The sequence below is a fragment of the Scyliorhinus torazame genome, chromosome 4 (assembly GCF_047496885.1).
Source record: "Scyliorhinus torazame isolate Kashiwa2021f chromosome 4, sScyTor2.1, whole genome shotgun sequence".
In the NCBI taxonomy this organism is placed as follows: Eukaryota; Metazoa; Chordata; class Chondrichthyes; order Carcharhiniformes; family Scyliorhinidae; genus Scyliorhinus; species Scyliorhinus torazame.
This window is the reverse complement of record NC_092710.1, coordinates 319,072,094-319,091,221: the sequence shown is the minus strand read 5'-3', so window position 1 is coordinate 319,091,221 and position 19,128 is coordinate 319,072,094. Positions and strand designations below refer to the sequence as shown.

The 19,128-nt window shown below is 43.7% G+C and overlaps 2 protein-coding genes across 15 annotated transcripts in view; one reads left to right on the top strand and one right to left on the bottom strand.

Moving 5' to 3' along the window:
• Window positions 1–10,432, top strand: part of mrpl33 (mitochondrial ribosomal protein L33) — a 52,996-nt gene extending 42,564 nt beyond the window's left edge. The window contains exons 4-5 of the mRNA XM_072500153.1: window positions 5,204–5,310; window positions 10,157–10,432. Coding sequence (XP_072356254.1) covers window positions 5,204–5,310; window positions 10,157–10,206 — 157 coding nt within the window. The 3' untranslated portion in view covers window positions 10,207–10,432. The remainder of the gene's footprint in view (window positions 1–5,203; window positions 5,311–10,156) is intronic.
• Window positions 1–19,128, bottom strand: part of rbks (ribokinase) — a 269,106-nt gene that overhangs the window by 27,410 nt on the left and 222,568 nt on the right. For 5 of the 14 annotated variants that reach the window (XM_072500141.1, XM_072500149.1, XM_072500144.1 and 2 more), the window contains one exon: window positions 10,557–10,658. The exons of 1 other annotated variant lie outside the window; for it this stretch is intronic. In XM_072500141.1, the coding sequence (XP_072356242.1) occupies window positions 10,557–10,658 (102 nt within the window). Of the gene's footprint in view, window positions 1–8,156; window positions 9,741–10,360; window positions 10,659–19,128 lie in introns of those variants that run through there. 8 more of the 14 variants (XR_011940817.1, XR_011940818.1, XR_011940816.1 and 5 more) reach the window with 7 other exon arrangements.

The window sequence follows — 19,128 nt, the reverse complement described above, 5'->3', positions numbered from 1 at the left end:
ATCAATTGCCCATTAGAATTGTCACCATATGTGACTCCCTCATTTTTTTTAAAACCAAATATTTTTGGGGACAAGACATGCAAAAAAGAAAATACTGTCACAGTGCGAGCAGTCTTGCAGCCTGTGTGATCAATGCGCTGAGTGGGCGGACAATTTCTCCGTCCAGCAGCAAAGCGTTTCATCCAAGTGTTTGAGGATGTAAATAGCATGTAGGATAGCGACCTAAGGGTCGCTGGAAAACAAACAAAACTTGTGGCAAAGAGCATTCTTTAAACCACAGACTAAAAGAACAGTAAAAGAGTTTTGAACCAAAAGCTCCGAATGGGGTGCGTATGGGCCTTGGCGGAGCAAGAATGAGTGGAATCCCTGGGTAGGACGGTGACCAGTGCCGTAGGTGCACTACCCGAGCGTAGCTGACCAGATAGGGGTCCTCAGGCAGGGCGGGTCCAGTGCCGTTACTCCACTGCCTGTGTGACTGGACAAGAACAGAAAGAATTTGTGTTTGTCATGGAAAAACTGCCTCTTACGATTGCCGTCGAACCAGAAGAGTAGTTATGACTGTATCAATGGGTGTCTGCTGACAAACTTGCTCCTTTAATTGCCATGTAGCATCAAAAGAGTAATTGTGACTGCATCAAAATGTGGCGTGGGGCCATGGATAAACTTTATCGAAGGGTTGTACACAATACAAACATTCAACATTTAAAAATAGCAAACTAAAATAACAAAATCGGGCAGGGTCCATCAGAAAGAAGGACACCGTAAATCACATTTGGCTTGGGGTGTAACTAGCATATGGAGTCAGTGTAGTGTGACCAAAGAAGAGAGGAAGGAGGAGAGAAACAAAAATGAAGTGGCATTGCGGAGGTGTCCCTGCCATGAGAAGTGGTGGGTAAGCTCTCACAGTTTGCATGGGGCAGCTGGGACCTTGCAGCTGCTGTGGGTGGTGTTTTCTTTCATATCTGGGGGCTAGTCTAGCTGGTGGTGGGAGTCTCATGCAATCTTGGGCGAAGTATCCTGACTGCCCACAGTTGTAACATGGCTCCTGGGGCACGTAAGATGGAGCAGGCTCTCTGGTGCATTGCTCCCTTGGGTATGGTTCCCTGGGTGGGGGGTTGGGCTGTTGGTGTTGTTGCTGGTTCGGGGGGGCATTGGTGTGCTTATTCCGTTGCTGTTTCTGGGGGACATTGCACTCTCGGGCGTAATGTCCTAACTGTCCACAATTGTAGCATTCTTTATATTTAGGCTGATGGGGCTGTTTCTTCCCTCGTTTACCCATGCGGGGTTTTGATGTGTCCTGACTGGATGCATATTAGCATCTGCCTGCTCTTCATCTGCTTTTCCGTATTCTGACTTTCCCTGAAGGGACTGTTCCCAAGCTCGGGATAATCTCTTTAAAACCCATTTCTCATTGTGTGTATCATCTGAGGAGTTGTAATTGGCGCAAGCCCTCTGTCCTGCTTCGGTCGCGTGAGAGACTAGGCTGCAAGTCCATTTGGCCATATTGTCTGGTGTCAAATGGGCGCGGGCTAACTCTCCAAAGACTACTGTAAAGTGAGTCCAAAGGCGTCCAGCAAATGCTGTTGGGTGCTTGGTCTTTTTCTGTCTGCATTTATTGAGTCCTTCTACGGGATCTCCCTTATTGTAGCCGATCGCATCTAGGATCGCTGCATGCATTTCTTGGAGGGTACCTCCTCCAACAATTTGTGGGTCGGGAAGGGCTGCCACGACTTGAGGGGTCGAGGCTCAAAACTGTGAGCATAACTTGCTCTTTTTCGTCCAGGCCGTACATGGTCGCCTGATGTTTAACTTTCGCAAAGTAATGATGCGGGTCCGATGTGGGTTGAAATGGTTTGATTTTGTCACACGTGTCCCTTAATTGGGTGACGGTTAATGGGGTAGTGTACAGAAAATCGGGGTCTCCGTCTGTTGTGACCCTGCGCTGTGTGGTGACAGGGTTCATGGGATTGTGCACTACTTGTGCGGTCGGGGTGGGGGTGCTTTCCTTTTCTGGGTTTTATCTGGTGAACTTGTTCCATGCACATAGCAATGGGCAGTTTCATTTAACTTTTGCCATCGGGGCCATTTTCCTGATCTAACTGGGGTCCGAATGTATCTTGGAAACCATTTTGTACTGAGAGCAGGGATTGCAGGTCTGCAATTTGGCGTGGTCCACCGAACTCTGCCTTTGTTCCGTCGTGGAACTGTGGCATGCTTGTAGGGCTGCTTTTAAATCCTGGCATTGTTTCTTTAATTGCTCAACTTGAAGTTCTGTCCCTTCTCGTACCAACACCGCACGTTGTGTGTCTTAGTAGGCCTTATCATACTGTGACTGAAAGCTGCTTAGATGAGCGAGACAAGATTGGCGTGCCCGTTTGACATCAGCCATCTCCTTGTCCTTCGCCGCTAACTGCTCTCTAAGTTGCCTGTTAACTTTCTCGCACTCGCTAACGTCTCCCTCACTATTCTTCAATCTCTCCTGAATCTCTCTCCAGAGCATCTTCACGACCTCCTCTGTGTCTTGCAATTGTGCCAAGCAGGACACGATTGCCATCAGCTTACGAACTTTTCCTAAGTTTTTCTTATGAATCTCGGTCAGGTTCTCCCATCAAGTCTGTCCTATACTTCCAGGACCTGTTTCCTCATTCGCACAAAATTCGCTCCAAAGGGGCCATCCTTTCCCTTTTAGATATTTCCGAATTTCCTCTTCCCAAACGGGACACTGCTCTGCTCTATTGGTCGCTGCGACCTCGAATTCCTGGGGGTTCATAAGGCATTCCATTGCCTTCATTGCCATCTCTACTGTAATCTCTGGGTTTCTACCGTAAATTTGGAACAGAGGGGAATAAAGTGGTGATGCAAACACGGGTGCGGCTTAAGCTATTTTCCGGTCTACAAAACTCCCGACAGTTTTACGCAACAAAATACATCGAGGTTACCTTATAACCCTTGTTAGTACGCATGCAAATAACACACTTCCGAATCTTGGAGGTTTGATCGATATCGGTTTTACGCTTGTGGTTTTTACTTTTTCCAATTGGGTTTCTAATTCAAAGTTGGGTTCTCTCGGAGTGACAAAGTCACTTCTAAGTCGAGTCCCGGCGGAGTCAGCAGTAATATTGCTATATTTACTTGCTATAAATATGGCGGTTAATAAGGTCGCCTTTCTTGATCTTAATTATGAGTATGCTTTCAGAGTCGCCAGGTATCTCTCGATACCGCCACAAGGTTCAACCGAATACCGATCAAAGAGCCAGTACACGAGTTAGTTAGTTCAAAGTCAATACTACTTTATTTACACACATATGATTTACTCATGCACAATAACACTAAAGGCTAAACTACATCTATCACGAACACCTATACTTAACTTCGGGTGCCCACTTAGGTCAGAGGAACAATGGCCGTTATTCGGATCTGAGGCTGTTGGGTTCGAAGAGGTAACAGGAGTACAGCTAAGGTCGTCCGTCTGGTAGCGAGAGCGTTGAACTTGAACTTACTTGCTTCTGGTGGTGCAGGTGGCAGGGTCTCGCCGCTTGAGAGCCAATTCCAAGAGACTGAACTTTTGGCGGGGGTGCCTTCTTATACTCGGAGGGGCTTTGCGCGCTTTTAGACAGGCCTTAAACTTGGTCCCAATTAATTGGGCAGCTTCTCGATCACTGCCATCGATCTGAGCCAATAAAGGGGCGGGTGCCTTGATTGCTGGGTGTGTCCTAAGTGGCCGTTGGCCTTGCTTTGTTTGTGTCTTCTTGCTGGGGTGGTGGCGCCGGAATGTCTGGAACAGTAGCGGCTACCTGAGCACTAGTTCTTTGTTCCTCGGAGATGGGCCATCAATATGTAAATCGGCCCAGGGTTTCGGTTCTGTCTACAGTCTGTCTTCCAAATATACATTCAGGCTCTGTGCCTGCTTATTGCTTTGCATTGTCCATTTTTCTCTATGCTCTGTGAGTGTCCATTTTATATACTGAAAGTGGCCATCCCAGATGGCTACAAAGGAAATTGAGAATTTAATTTTTACCCTTAAAGGAGACATTTTTGAGGCAGGATTTTTCTTATTTCATCTATTTGAAGATGAAGATTTGGAAATGCCCAACTTAGCTGCTGTATATGGCTCGAGGAGATAAATTATTTTCAGAAAGAGTATGGTAACATTGTCATTATGTTACTGGACTAATAATCTGGAGGCATGATTTCACATCCCATCATGGCAGTTGGGAAAACTAAATTCGAAGAAATAAATCTGGAATAAAAAGCTAGATTCCGTAATCGTGACCATGAAACTACCACCTTGTCATTAAAAAACTCTACTGGTTTATTAATGTCCTTTAGGGAAGGAAGCGTATCGTTCTGACTGGGTCTGGTTTATATGTGACTCCAGACACACATAATCTGGTTGACTCTCTTAATTGTCTTCTAAAATGGTCTAGCAAGACACTTATTTGTGTCAAACTGCTATGAAAATCCTTTCATGCAAAGGGGCTGCACTGGCAAGAAGGTAGCTTAAGAAGTCAATAAAAGTGGGCAATAAATGCTGGCCTTTCCAGGAACGCCTACATCCCATGAAATAAGTTGCAAAAGTAGGGATTAATGGGCCCATCCTATAATCTGTCTCCATTTTCACATTCTCATATTGGGAATCATTTTCTGCAGTGGATTGCACCAATGTTGTCCTTGTGTTAAAGCCTGCTTCTGTGCGACCAACCACAACTGATGCAACACTTCTGATCACCTCTGACCTCACCGAGCTGCATTGGCTCCCAGCATAAAATTATACAACAGATTAGCATTTGTCCTTCACTTTGCCATTGCAGACCACTCCGTCAGCCACTGTGCCTGAATAATATCAATAACTGCACTTTAAAAATAATTAGATAAAAGCACACTGGAGCATCCTGAGGATGTGATAAAGTTGCCACATAAATATGAATCCTTTCTTCTAATTCCTCACCCTGTGCAACCCTGCCCCTTAATACCTTACATCTTGTTACATCTTGCAGAAGCCTCCTAAGAACCCTTCTCTTTAGCTGTGCTGCTCTCTTCATCCATTTTTCCACTCATTTAGTGACCCTCTCCTTTAAAGCACTGAGGCACAATTGGGAGAAGTGTTAAAGAAATATAACTTGCTGTGGTCACTGATAAATGTAGATTTGACTCATTTACTAGCAGATTGGGATCTTACTAATGTTTTGTTGGAATTTCACAGGTCCGTCCTTGTGAGGATGGTGAGTGCAGCTGGAAGTGGGTACTGCTTCAATGCAAAGAGGAGCCGACTACGTGAAAAACTCATCCTGAGAAAACACGATCCTATAGGTAAATTGTAATGTGTAACTGTGGCAGATGGAGGGAAAATGCGTCACTAGTTGGTGTCTTATTTAGGCACTCTTTACTGATGCCAAATGGCTCTTACCCATTGATTTCAAAATAAAGCTCTCGCCACCCATTCCTTATCTATCATATATTAAAAACGTAAAGCCCATGCATCCTATCCTAGTTATACCTTAACCCCAATTCTACGCATGGTCTTGACTTGATTGACTGATACTGAAAATATTAATTCTGAATTGCTATCTTGCTAACAAAATGGCCTAATACTACACAGAATGTGAAGCATCATATTAAATTTCCATTTTTGTCCTCTGTTGGCAATGGTCAGCATGACTCATTACAAGTCCGAAGCGGGCTGTTCAGCTAAGCAGTCCATGTTGTTTTTATTCTCTACAATACACGAACAGCAGTCCTAATCCTATCTGCCTGCCCAGTATTTATTTTCCTTTATACCACTTTCCTTCAGCTACTTGCCTGTTTTCTTAAATGTCAACAGGTTTTTGTTTCAATTATTCACTCTGATGATGTATTCTACAAACTCACAACCGTGTGTGTGTGCCGTAAAGTTTCTCCTAGTAACTACAACAGTGCTGGCCTGAGAATGAGTTTGAATCCCTCTTGTTGACATTCTCAGGCTGGTTCTCTAGAGCAGTGTGATACTCACTTCCCCTTCATCTGTGGCACTCAGGAGACTGGCTCTGGGCTTCCTTCCACCGTCTGTTAGTTTAGGCACAGCTTTCCCTCGGGGGGGGGAGGGAGATCTGTTGTGCTGCTTGGCAAATCAACCAAAATGCATTACAGAGAATCTGTGATAAATGTCTGTGTGCATGTGTGACTCCTTACTGTGGAAGATTTGGACCAAATAGAAAGGGAAAGTAAAATCTGAACAAAACACAGGGTATTGGATTTATTGATAACGGATCTTGAATTTCATTTTGGTAAATTGGTACTGGGCTATTTTTTATTACAGCTTTTCTCCCACTCCCTGCTAAACCACTGTGATTAGAATCCACTGTTAGATCAAGTAAACAAGGCCAGATAAAAATTATGTTCCCTGTACTGGTTGTGCAGGTCAGGTGGATTGGCCATGCTTAAATTGCCCCTTCGTGTTCAAAGATGTGCAGGTTAGGTGGGGTTACAGGGATAGAGTGAAGGTGTGGGCCTAGGTAGGATGCTCTTTCGGAGAGTCGGTGCAGACTCGATGAGCCGAGTGGCCTCCTTCTGCACTGCATGAATTCTCTGAATGTACCACCAGCCTTACAAGGTCTCTGTGCATTCCAATTTTGGCCTCTTGCATATCTCCATTTTATTTTTAATCGCTTCACTATTGGCAGCCGACCTAAGGCATTCCATCCCTAAACCTCTCCACTTCTCTCTTCCTTAGAACCTACCTCTTTAACCAAGTTTTTGTTACCTGTCCTATGATCTTCTAATGTGGCTTAGTCTCAAATTTTATTTAATGGTATTCCTGTGAAATGCTTTGGCATGTTTTAAAGGCACTATATAAATACAAGTTTTGTTGTAAACCCCAATCCCATGAAGAACATTTTCCCACCCAGCACTTGAATAATATAGCTATTTCCTTTTCACATTGGCATCTCTTATGATCTTGGTACGTGAGGCTGTCAAGTTTAATGCTGTAAACGCTCGCCCATTAAAAACAGAGAATCATTCAATATCATCGGCTCAGTCCAAATTCTATACCTGACACTGATCAAACAAAGAAACTGCACAGTTACCTTCCTCTCAATTTTTCTGAGTGTTCTTCTGAGGGAAGATCCTTCACATTCAACTGAATGAAGCAAATTTTGTAGGTAGCAAGTCAGAGAATTGGTGGAGGAGCTATGCTCTTTATGGCACTAGCTGCCATATTCTGATAATGAGTTAAATTGTCCCAAAGCTTCTTTGAAAATAGCTATGGAGAGAAGGCAGGGCGGCATGGTAGCACAATGGTTAGCACTGTTGCTTCACAGCACCAGGGACCTGGGTTCGATTCCCTCTTGGGTCACTGTCTGTGCGGAGTCTGCACATTCTCCCCGTGTCTGCGTAGGTTTCCTCCGGGTGTTCCGGTTTCCTTCCACAAGTCCCGAAAGACGTGCTGTTAGATGAATTGGACATTCTGAATTCTCCCTCCGTGTCTCCGAACAGGCGCCGGAATGAGGTGACTAGGAGTTTTTCACAGTAACTTCATTGCAGTGTTAATGTAAGCTACTTGTGACACTAATAAAGATTATTATTATTATTAAGTGGATAATGGGGATAGGGTGGCTGAGAGGATAGGGTGGGGAAGGGGTTGGGTGGATAAGGTAAGTGGGTGAGAGGCTAGCAGGGTCAGGAGGGGTTGTCAGATAGGGGCCTCGTCAGGTCGAGTCACATCAGGTTGGGCTGGAGAGGCTTCAGGTTGGGGGTAGTCGGGCAGGTTCAGTGTGAGTGATTTGGGGTGGGTGGTCAGTTTTATAGTTACGCAGGAGTTAGATTAATGTTTTTCTGTCTAACATTTCCTCTGTAACTATGTAGGTGAGCAAGTTGGAACCATCCAAAGTCTCTGACTTTAACTCAGATTTGGAACCAGGGAAACAGGGGAATTCCTCATTGGAAGACAGTTAAAACTTTCAAGGCAATTCCCACAGTCCTTGCGTTGGATCTTCCGAGGGGCCCATAGCGCATCTTTCAAGTCCAGTCTCTGACTATCTGGATACTGGAAGATCTGGGTCATTGTGAAAGAGCCTTGTAGCCAAAGAATAAAGTACACTTTTAAATCATTTCAGGTGTAACAAACATTGTGCGAAACAGTGATTTAAAACTATATATTTGAAAACATATTATTTGACTCCATGTGAAAATCTTTGTGTTTTATTTTGACATTACAATTTTAGTCACATCACGATGTCGATGAGGAGATAAGTGGTCACGCAGAGTTTTCATGTCAGGGGCTCACTGGCAGAGAACAGGACAGGCAACTATCTTTATCTGGCCTGGATGTTGAATGCTTCTCACATCTTACCCGAAGGAGTGGATCCAGTAACTGCTTTCTCAGTCCTGGATATGATCCTCCAAATATTGGTTACCATGTCAAAACAAAGCATTCTGATAATCTGTTGCTATGTGAGCATATGATATTCTAATCCTTCACTAAATATGTATCCACTCATGGAAACAATTGGACATCAGTTGGAGCAGGGCATTGGCTTGGGCGTGTTTCCTTTTTTAAAGAAAAAACCTCATGCACTTACGTCATATGTTAGAGACTTTAAATGATAGGTGCGGTTCCAAAATAAATTTGGGCATAAGAAGGGCTGACAAAACATTTGCACTCTGTGCAGTACTTTATATCTGGGCTATGCTACAAAGTCTCCTTTTACTTGTTAAAACATGAAAGACCCAAGGGCTCAGTATTATTGTAAGTGTCATGTTATTGCAAAATGAACTTTTAGTGCACTTCCATGCAGAGCATTTGGCTTGAAGCAGTTCTGAAAAGCTTTATTTTCAGTGCTTGTAAACATTTTAACTTTCACTGCTGAAATTGCCAGCTTGCTCTAATTGTTTAACAGAGTTATTCACTTAATGTTACACTTCAGTAATCACTTCAGTTGGTTACTGCTTTCTCACCTCCACCATTTAGAAAACAAAACAGCATTAGTGTCTTGAAATAAGGTTCTTTGAATACCAGTACATGCTGCTGTGCTTGTTAAATTATTTTCTCCGTTTTGTTAAATGGAGACATTATCTGGTTATTTTCAATATGCTACTGTTAAGACTGCTCACAAAGAAGCCCAACGTCAGGTCAACCCAGGGTGACATGAGGCAAGCTGCAGCAGGGAGAAGATTGTGTGACTTGTGTACACATGTCCCCAGGATCAGATAGGCTTCATTCTTTTCCTGCGCACTTTGTACCTTTTCATCAAGTTACAGACTCAAATCAACAATTGCATGCTCAAAAATTTGAGTGTTGCCTTTAAAACTTGCAGCAAATAAAAAATCCATTCGATCTGTGGATACAGAAGTAAACGACCGAGGGGCCTGTACATACATTTCCTCAAATTTTGTGAAGGCTTTCTTTTGACTATCCCAAATGTAAATCTGAGAGAAAGTGTAGTCACTTCCTACAATCAAATAGTGGCGATCCTTGAATGAAAATGGCTGCAGTGTCATTGAGCCTCGCGAAGGAAGATCTTGCACTTCAATAAACTGTGTTGTATTCCATTTCATTATTTTAGAATCTCCAATAAATCTTGTCAGGCAGATGAACAGGTCATTTTTAATTCTAAAACTTTTCACAGCGATAACATCCTCCATATGTTTCATTACACTTTGTTGAACAAACTGCTTTGTTTTCTGGTTCCATTCAAAGATGGCTGGATCTTGTGACCGACTTGTTAATATTAAACATGATTTCCCATCAATATTGACATATTCTGGAAAAAAAAAAAAAGACTGCTCACAAATTAAATTTGTACCAATGTGCCAAATTGTGCACAAGTACTGGAGCTTAATTTCGAGGTACAAGAGCTTCCTTCGCCAGTAGTGTTCTGGCATTGCTATTAGCAAGATATGTCCTTTTTTACCATTTAAAAAAAAACTTCTCTAGCTATTAGCTGGATGTTCAGCAAAAGCAGATGAGGGCGAGTCAGTGAAAAAAGTTCTTTGGTGAGATGCTCATGCAATAACCCCACTTATAACCCGTTTATGCTATAACCCGCTATGCAACAGCAGCACACATGATGAGTCCCTAACCTCTGTGTGGTCAGATGGGTTCTTAGCAGCTTCTAACTTGCTATCAATTTTGTTTTAGTACCACCGTATTGTAATCACACTTTTATTTCTCTTGCAGTGAACAAGCATGTCCTTTTCTTTGAAAAGAAGAAAATCAGGTCAATCTGATACAGGGAGCTTAAATTGACTGACTTTGTACAAGGACAGTTTATAAACTAAACAAGATTTCCTGAAAAAAGAATGAATGCCATGTGTGACTTTGGGATGACGCAAAATGTGATGGTGACGTTTCCAAAGGAGACGATAGCGTGATAAGCGGGAATTATCAATTTTGCATTTTTATTTACATTTTGTTAGTTTTATTTTAAATCAATAAAATTAACTATGGATATTACCATGCTGAATGTCCCATTTCTTCATCTTTTCCTGAAACGTGCAGCTTTTTCCTAAAAGAGTTCCTTTGGGAGCTGTGCTCTGTAGGGGTAGCTAGATTGAGTTCCTTGTGATTGAACACTCACCGAGGCGATGTCACAGGCCCTTCTATTCATTTCTTCCAATTCCAAAGAAGGATAGTAAGCCATGTAGAATGCTAGGGCACCCACAAAGCTGTCGCCTGCACCCTTGAAAGGAAGTTTAAAAAATTATTATTTTTTTTACTCTCACATGCTTCAAGGTCTAATGGCAATTCATTTTGTAAGCTATGATATATTTTCTTGCTGTCTTATGTCTGAGCTAAACTCTCAACTACTGCCAACTCCCCTCAATGACCGGCATGAAGTTCTGGCACTCCCTCCCTACACTTATCTTTGCTAGGAAATAACCTGTCAGGTAAACGGGAGGCCTGCTAAGATCATGAACACAGCCACGTTACTCCCAACTGAAAGGTAAGCACCTCCTAGGATGGCAGTGAAGGAAGGCGGTACATTCTATCCTGCTGTATCCTGCACAGATTCACTGAAACAAGACATCCAATGAAGCAAAATTGCCCGTGAAGTCCTCGCTGGCAGATTGCCACTCCCATAGCACGTGGCGTTCGCTGGAATTTTGACTGGGGAGTGGTGTTGGAGGTGGTGTCCCGTGCAGTGCTCGGTCTGGGTGTTTAAAATAGTTACCATATAGTTAATTGTAACTTAATCTAATAACGATTTAAGTATTTATTTTAAATTAATTAACTAGTGCTTAAATGTCACTCAATGGGGTGCAGTGCTCCAACTGTGAGATGTTGGACATCCGTGAGGCTTCCAGCGTTCCGGTCAATTACATCTGCAGGAAGTGTAACCAATGGTAGCTCTTCACAGACCATGTGGTTCAGTTGGAGCAGCAGTTGGATACACTTAGGAGCATGCAGGTGGCGGAAAGCGTCAGAGATAGGAGTTATAGAGACGTAATCACAATCAAGGTGCAGGCAGACAGATGGGTGACCGGTGGAAAGTGCAGGCAGTCAGTGCAGGAATCCTCTGTGGCTGTCCCCCTCTCTAACAAGTATACCGTTTTAGATACTGCTGGGGGGAGGATAGCCTATCAGGGGAAAACAACAGCAGCCAGAACAGTGACACCGCAACTGGCTCTGTTGCTCAGCAGGGGAGGGCAAAGTGCAGGAGAGAGATTGTTATAGGGGACTCTATAGTAAGGTGCATAGATAGGTGCTTCTGTGGACATGAAAAACACTCCAGGATGGTATGTTGCCTCCCTGGTGCCAGGGTCAAGGATGTCTCTGAACGAACACAGGACATCCTGAAGGCGGAGGGTAAACAGTCAGAGGTCGTAGTACACATAGGTACAAATGACATAGGCACAAAAGTAACAGGGTTGGTGTGGTAGAGGATTTTAATTTCCTCTTTATTGAATGGGACTCACTTCGTGCTAGGGGCTTGGATGGGGCAGTTTGTAAGGTGTATCCAGGAAGCCTTCTTGATGCAATTTGTAGATAGTCCAACTAAGGAAGGGGCAGTAATGGATCTAGTATTGGGGAATGAGCCTGGATCAGGTTTCAGTAGGGGAACATTTTGGAAATAGTGACCACAATTCCGTTAGGTTTTAGGGTACTTCTGGAAGGGGTGAGGGTAACCCTCGCGTGAAGGTGCTAAACTGGGGAAAGGCAAATTATGATAATATTAGACAGGAATTGGGTGCGGCTATTGGATGGTAAATCAACATCGGACATGTGGGAGTCTTTTAAGCGACAGTTGATTAGGATTCAGGAACGTCATGTTCCTGAGAGAACGAATGATAAGAATGGGAAGTTTAGGGAGCCTTGGATAATGAGGGATATTGTGAACCTCGTCAAAAAGAAAAAGGGGATTTTGTACTGTCTAGAAGGGTGGGGACAGTCGATACCCTTAAGGAGTATGAAGAAAGGAGGAAGGTACTTAAGCGGGAAATTAGGAGGGCTAGTAGGGGTCATGAAAAGTCCTTGGCAAGTAGGATTAAGGTGAATCCCAAAGTTTTTTATTTATTTGTAAAAAGCAAGAGGGTGGCCAGGGAAAAGATTGGACCACTTAAGGACAGTGGGGGGGAGAGGGGGGGGGGAGGAATTTATGTGTTGAGCCAGAGGAAATCGGCAAGGTACTAAATGAGTACTTTGCATCAGTGTTCACCAAAGAAAAGGACTTTGTGGATGATGACTATTGGATAGGGTGTGTGGACAGTCTGGGTTATGTTGATATTGAAAAGAAGGAGGTATTGGTTCTTTTAAAAGACATTAAGATATATAAGTCTCCTGGGCCGAATGGGCTTTACCCCAGAATACTGAGGGCAAGGGAGGAAATTGTTGGGGCCTTAACTGACATCTTTGTATCCTCATTGGCTACAGGTGTGATCTCAGTGGACTGGAGAATAGCTAATATGATACCGCTGTTTAATGAATGGTAGCAGGGATAATCCAGGAAATAATCCAGGAAACTATAGGCCGGTGATCCTCGCGTTGGTAAATTATTGGAGAGCATTCTCAGGGACAGGATTCATACCGATTTGGAAACAAATGGACCCTTTAGCGAAAGACAGCATGGTTTTGTGAAGGGGAGGTCGTGCCTCACTAACTTGATTTGAGTTTTTTGAGGAGGTGACAAAGATGATTGATGAGGGAGGGCAATGAATATTCACATGGGCTTCAGTAAAGCCTTTGACAAGGACTGGTACAAAAGGTGAAGTCACATAGGATCAGAGGTGAGATGGTAAGATGGATACAGAACTGCCTCGGTCACAGAAGGCAAAAGGTAGCAGTAGAAGGGTGTTTTTCTGAATGGAAAGTTGTGACTAGTGGTATTCTACAGGGATCTGTGCTTGGGCTTCTGTTGTTTGTAGTATACATAAACTATTTGTAGGAAAATGTAACTGGTCTGATTAGTAAGTTTGCGCATGACACTAAGGTTGGTGAAGTGGCAGATAGCGTTGAGGATTGTCAGAGGATACAGCAGGACATAGATAGGTTGGAGATTTGGGCAGAGAAATGGCAAATGGAGTTTAATCCAGACAAATGTGACATAATTCATTTTGGTAGGTCTAACGGAGAGGGGGAATATACCGTAAATGGCAAAGTTCTTGGGAAGATAGAACGTTAGAGAGATCTGGACGTGCAGGTTCACAGATCTTTGAAAGTGGCAACACAAGTGGACAAGGTAGTCAAGAAAGCAGACGGAATACTTGCCTTCATTGGATGGGACATCGAGTATAAAAACTGGCAAGTCATGCTAAAGTTGTATCGAACCTTGGCAAGGCCGCACTTGGAATATTGCGCACAATTCTGGTCGCCACACTACCAGAAGGATGTGGAGGCTTTGGAGATGGTGCAGACGAGGTTTACCAGATCTGGAGGGTGTTAGCTATGTGGAGAGTTAAATAGACTCGGACTGTTTTCATTAGAACGATGGAGGTTGGGGGATGACCTGCTAGAGGTTTACAAGACTATAGAGTGGATGGGAGGCACTCTTTCCCAGGGTGGAGGGGTCCATCACCAGGGGGCACAGGTTTGAGGTCCGTGGGGCAAAGCTTAGCGGAGATGTGCAAGGCAGGATTTTTAAACAGAGGGTGGTGAGTGCCTGGAACGCGTTGCCAGGGGAGGTTGTGGAAGCAGATGCATTAACGGCATTCAAAACGTATCTTGACAAATACATGGATAGGATGGATATAGAGGGATACGGCACTAGGAAGTGCTGAGGGTTTTGGCCAAGGTGGTATCATGACAGGCTTGGAGGGCCAAAGGGCCTGTTCCTGTGCTGTATTGTTCTTTGTTCTTCCCTTGAGGTTAGAAGTGCTTTTTTTCTTCTAATTCTTTCAGAGGAATTATGAGGGTAAAACTGGCAGAACCATCTGAAGTTAGCGCAATTTAAATTGCTTGGTCAGATGTTTCCCAGCCCAGCGCAGGTTGAGGGGAAGTTGCCGTTTCTGGATAATTGCTGCTTAAACCATTATGAGACAACTTCCAAGAGAGATTCCCCATTGCATTATTAGGGTACCCCCCCCCCCCCACCCACCCCCCCCCCCCCCCCACCCCTCCCAATGCGACGCTGGGGAGCCTAGAAATTATGGCCCTGTTATAACCCTGCATGGGACTCAACCAGCTGGTGATGTTTGTTCCCTAGTGCTGATTGGGTTGAGTTAACCAGCATTAGTATAACAGGTCAGCAGGAAAGAGTGAGGACCCTGAGATGTGTAACTGGGTCCTGTGTAAATACTACTGAATAAATATGTCTTTCTTCGGAACTCCTTGGACTCCCCTTTGCTGTTTACTTCGGCCCATTGTATATTTTTCATAAGTCTGGCAGATTTGGAATATGACCATATTGACAGTGAACTTATGTTGTGGGATAGGCTGCCATTTAAAATAACAAAGCTTGAACAATTAAGCTTGATCAGATTCGACCCACTGATTTTGCTGTTTCCATGTACAATTCGGGTTGTTCAAGGCTCAACGTATTTAAATGAATTTTTAAAATCTCCTGGAGCAGCTAAAAACATGTGAGCGAGTCTAGTCAAGTAAACAGCTTCCTTGAAATAAATTAAGTATAAACTCTTCGGTTCTAGTCCTGCTGTTACCAGAGGGGCATTCGGCAGTCAAATGATACTTTGTCAATTTGACTCCTATTTAAAAAGGAATTGGATGAATAGATTAAAGGATAATATATGTACAGACAGAGGATTGAACATTCTGCAGAACAATGTAGTTCCATTTCTGATAAGCCACAGGAATGTTATCTGGAATGCAATTGCAATGCAGTCTACAATTACAGGAATTACGTTAAGATGTTGTCCGAGGTTTTGCTCAATTATTACCTTTCGAGGGTCAGGGAGGATTCTTGCTTATTAGTTACTAGTAGTTAGCCACTTCCCTCAAACTTCAAAAAGTTAGAATCTGTGGCAGTGGCAATCAAACATGCTCTGTTGGAAGGAGCAGGACACAAGTGAATCTTAATAGCTTGCATTCTACATTACTTTTTTTTAAATTGAGAAAACTGGCAGGGCTGAGGCACAGGAAACCATAAAAGTTGGTTTAAAATCCAGATGATGGTACGAGAAAGGCTGAGGTCCTTGAAAAGAATAAATCTGTGTAGATCCCTATGACGAATCTGAGGTCTGGATTTTCCTTCAATATCCTGTCTCAAATAGGGCAAAGAAATACCAGGAAAAAAAATCAAGACTGTGGGCTACCACCACCTCTCAGTAATTTACCTTAATTTATTTTCCATTGCTGGCTTCATCTTCCCTGCCTGCTGAATGGGGGATAGTTCAGTCTACTAGCCCTCCTGCGTGACTCACTTGCCAGTGCTCACCAGGACGTCCAGGTGCAGCCTGCTACTGCACCACATGAATTTTCCTCCGGGGAACTGGCAAGCTATCAGATACTGGCAAGAAGCCAGTCAGAAATACAGCATGACCTCGACCAAGGAAACTGGGCTTTAGGTTGGAGAGACATGAATTGTTCGCTCAACAGATTGAAGCAATTCCACTACTGTCAGAAGTGGGGATGCAACAAAGGAAGATTATGAGATTAAGGAGAGATTTGTTAGAGGGGTACCAGATTATGACAGGTTTAGACAAGAAAAGCTGTTTCCTTGTTCACCATTCTCTTAAGGTTAATCTGCAGGTTCAGTCGGCAGTTAAGAAGGCATATGCAATAAGACCATAAGACATAGGAGTGGAAGTAAGGCCATTCGGCCCATCGAGTCCACTCCACCATTCAATCATGGCTGATTTCAACTCCATTTACCCGCTCTCTCTCCATAGCCCTTAATTCCTTGAGAAATATAAAGAATTTATCAACTTCTGTCTTAAAGACACTCAACGTCCCGGCCTCCACCGCCCTCTGTGGCAATGAATGCCACAGACCCACCACTCTCTGGCTGAAGAAATTTCTCCTCATCTCTGTTCTAAAGTGACTCCCTTTTATTCTAAGGCTGTGCACCCGGGTCCCAGTCTCCCCTGTTAATGGAAACAACTTCCCTACATCCTAAATTGCTCACAGTATTCTAAATGGGGCCTAACTAATGCTTTATAAAGCTTCAGAAGTACATCCCTGCTTTTATATTCCAAGCCTCTTGAGATGAATGACAACATTGCATTTGCTTTCTTAATTACGGACTCAACCTGCAAGTTTACCTTTAGAGAATCCTGGACTAGGACTCCCAAGTCCCTTTGCACTTCAGCATTATGAATTTTGTCACCGTTTAGAAAATAGTCCACGCCTCTATTCTTTTTTCCAAAGTGCAAGACCTCGCATTTGCCCACGTTGAATTTCATCAGCCATTTCTTGGACCACTCTCCTAAACTGTCTAAATCTTTCTGCAGCCTCCCCACCTCCTCCATACTACCTGCCCCTCCACCTATCTTTGTATCATCGGCAAACGTAGCCAGAATGCCCTCAGTCCCGTCATCTAGATCGTTAATATATAAAGAGAACAGCTGTGGCCCCAACACTGAACCCTGCGGGACACCACTCGTCACCGGTTGCCATTCCGAAAAAGAACCTTTTATCCCAACTCTCTGCCTTCTGCCTGACAGCCAGTCGTCAATCCATGTTAGTACCTTGCCTCGAATACCATGGGCCCTTATTTTACTCAGCAGTCTCCCGTGAGGCACCTTATCAAAGGCCTTTTGGAAGTCAAGATAGATAACATCCATTGGCTCTCCTTGATCTAACCTATTTGTTATCTCTTCAAAGAACTCTAACAGGTTTGTCAGGCACGACCTCCCCTTACTAAATCCATGCTGACTTGTCCTAATCCGACCCTACACTTCCAAGAATTTTGAAATCTCATCCTTAACAATGGATTCTAGAATCTTGCCAACAACCAAGGTTAGGCTAATTGGCCTATAATTTTCCATCTTTTTCCTTGTTCCCTTCTTGAACAGGGGGGTTACAACAGCGATTTTCCAATCCTCTGGTACTTTCCCTGACTCCAGTGACTTTTGAAACATCATCACCAACGCCTCCACTATTTCTTCAGCTATCTCCTTTAGAACTCTAGGATGTAGCCCATCTGGGCCCGGAGATTTATCAATTTTTAGACCTCTTAGTTTCTCTAGCACTTTCTCCTTTGTGATGGCTACCATATTCAACTCTGTCCCCTGACTCTCCGGAATTGTTGGGATATTACTCATGTCTTCTATTGTGAAGACTGAGGCAAAGTACTTATTCAGTTCCTCGGCTATTTCCTTGTCTCCATCACAAAATTACCAGCGTCATTTTGGAGCGGCCCAATGTCAACTTTTGCCTCCCGTTTGTTTTTAATGTATTTAAAGAAACTTTTACTATCATTCCTAATGTTACTGGCTAGCCTACCTTCAAATTTGATCCTCTCTTTCCTTATCTCTCTCTTTGTTATCCTTTGTTTGTTTTTGTAGCCTTCCCAATATTCTGACTTCCCACTACTCTTTGCCACATTATAGGCTTTCTCTTTTGCTTTGAAGCATTCCCTAACTTCCTTTGTCAGCCATGGCTGCCTAATCCCCCCTCTGATAACCTTTCTTTTCTTTGGGATGAACCTCTGTACTGTGTCCTCAATTACTCCCAGAAACTCCTGCCATTGCTGTTCTACTGTCTTTCCCACTAGGCTCTGCTCCCAGTCGATTTTCGTCAGTTCCTCCCTCATGCCCCTGTAGTTACCTTTATTTAACTGTAACACCTTTACATCTGATTCTACCTTCTTTCTTTCAAATTGGAGATTGAATTCGACCATATTATGATCACTGCCTCCTAAGTGCTCCCTTACTTTAAGATCTTTAATCAAGTCTGGCTCATTACATAACACTAAGTCCAGAATGGCCTGTCCCCTCGTGGGCTCCATCACAAGCTGTTCCAAAAAGCCCTCCTGTAAACATTCAATGAATTCCCTTTCCTTGGGTCCACTGGCAGTATTATTTACCCAGTCCACCTGCATATTAAAGTCCCCCATGATCTCTGTGACCTTGCCTTTCTGACATGCACTTTCTATTTCGTGGTGCATCTTGTGCCCCTGGTCCTGACCACTGTTAGGAGGCCTGTACATAACTCCCATCATGGTTTTTTTGCCTTGGTGGTTCCTCAACTCTACCCACACAGACTCCACATCATCCGACCCCATGTCGTTTAGTGCTATTGTTTTAATTTCATTCCGAATTAACAAGGCAACCCCGCCCCCTCTGCCCACCTCTGTCTTTTCGATAGGCTCTGAATCCCAGGATGTTTAAATGCCAGTCCTGAACCCCCTGCAACCATGTCTCTGTGATGCCTACCACATCATACCTGCCAGTCACAATCTGGGCCACAAGCTCATCTACCTTGTTCCGTACACTGCGCGCATTTAAATATAGCACCTTTAATTCTCTATTGACCGTCCCTTTTTGTTTTCTTAGTGTGGTGGACCTTGGTTTACTGAGCCTTTCCATACACTGTGTCATATTTTGTGGGATGGGGACTATTGTAACCTCTCCTGAGTTCTGTCTTTTCGTGCTTTTTTGTATTCCTAAGCAGCTACGCTTCCCACTGATTACTTCACCTCTTGGTTCCCTGACTTTCCCTTCCCCCCCAATCTTTAGTTTAAAGTCCACCCTATTTACTCTTTTCGCCAGAACTCTGGTCCCAGCTCGGTCCCAGCAATGTTAGCATTCATGTCA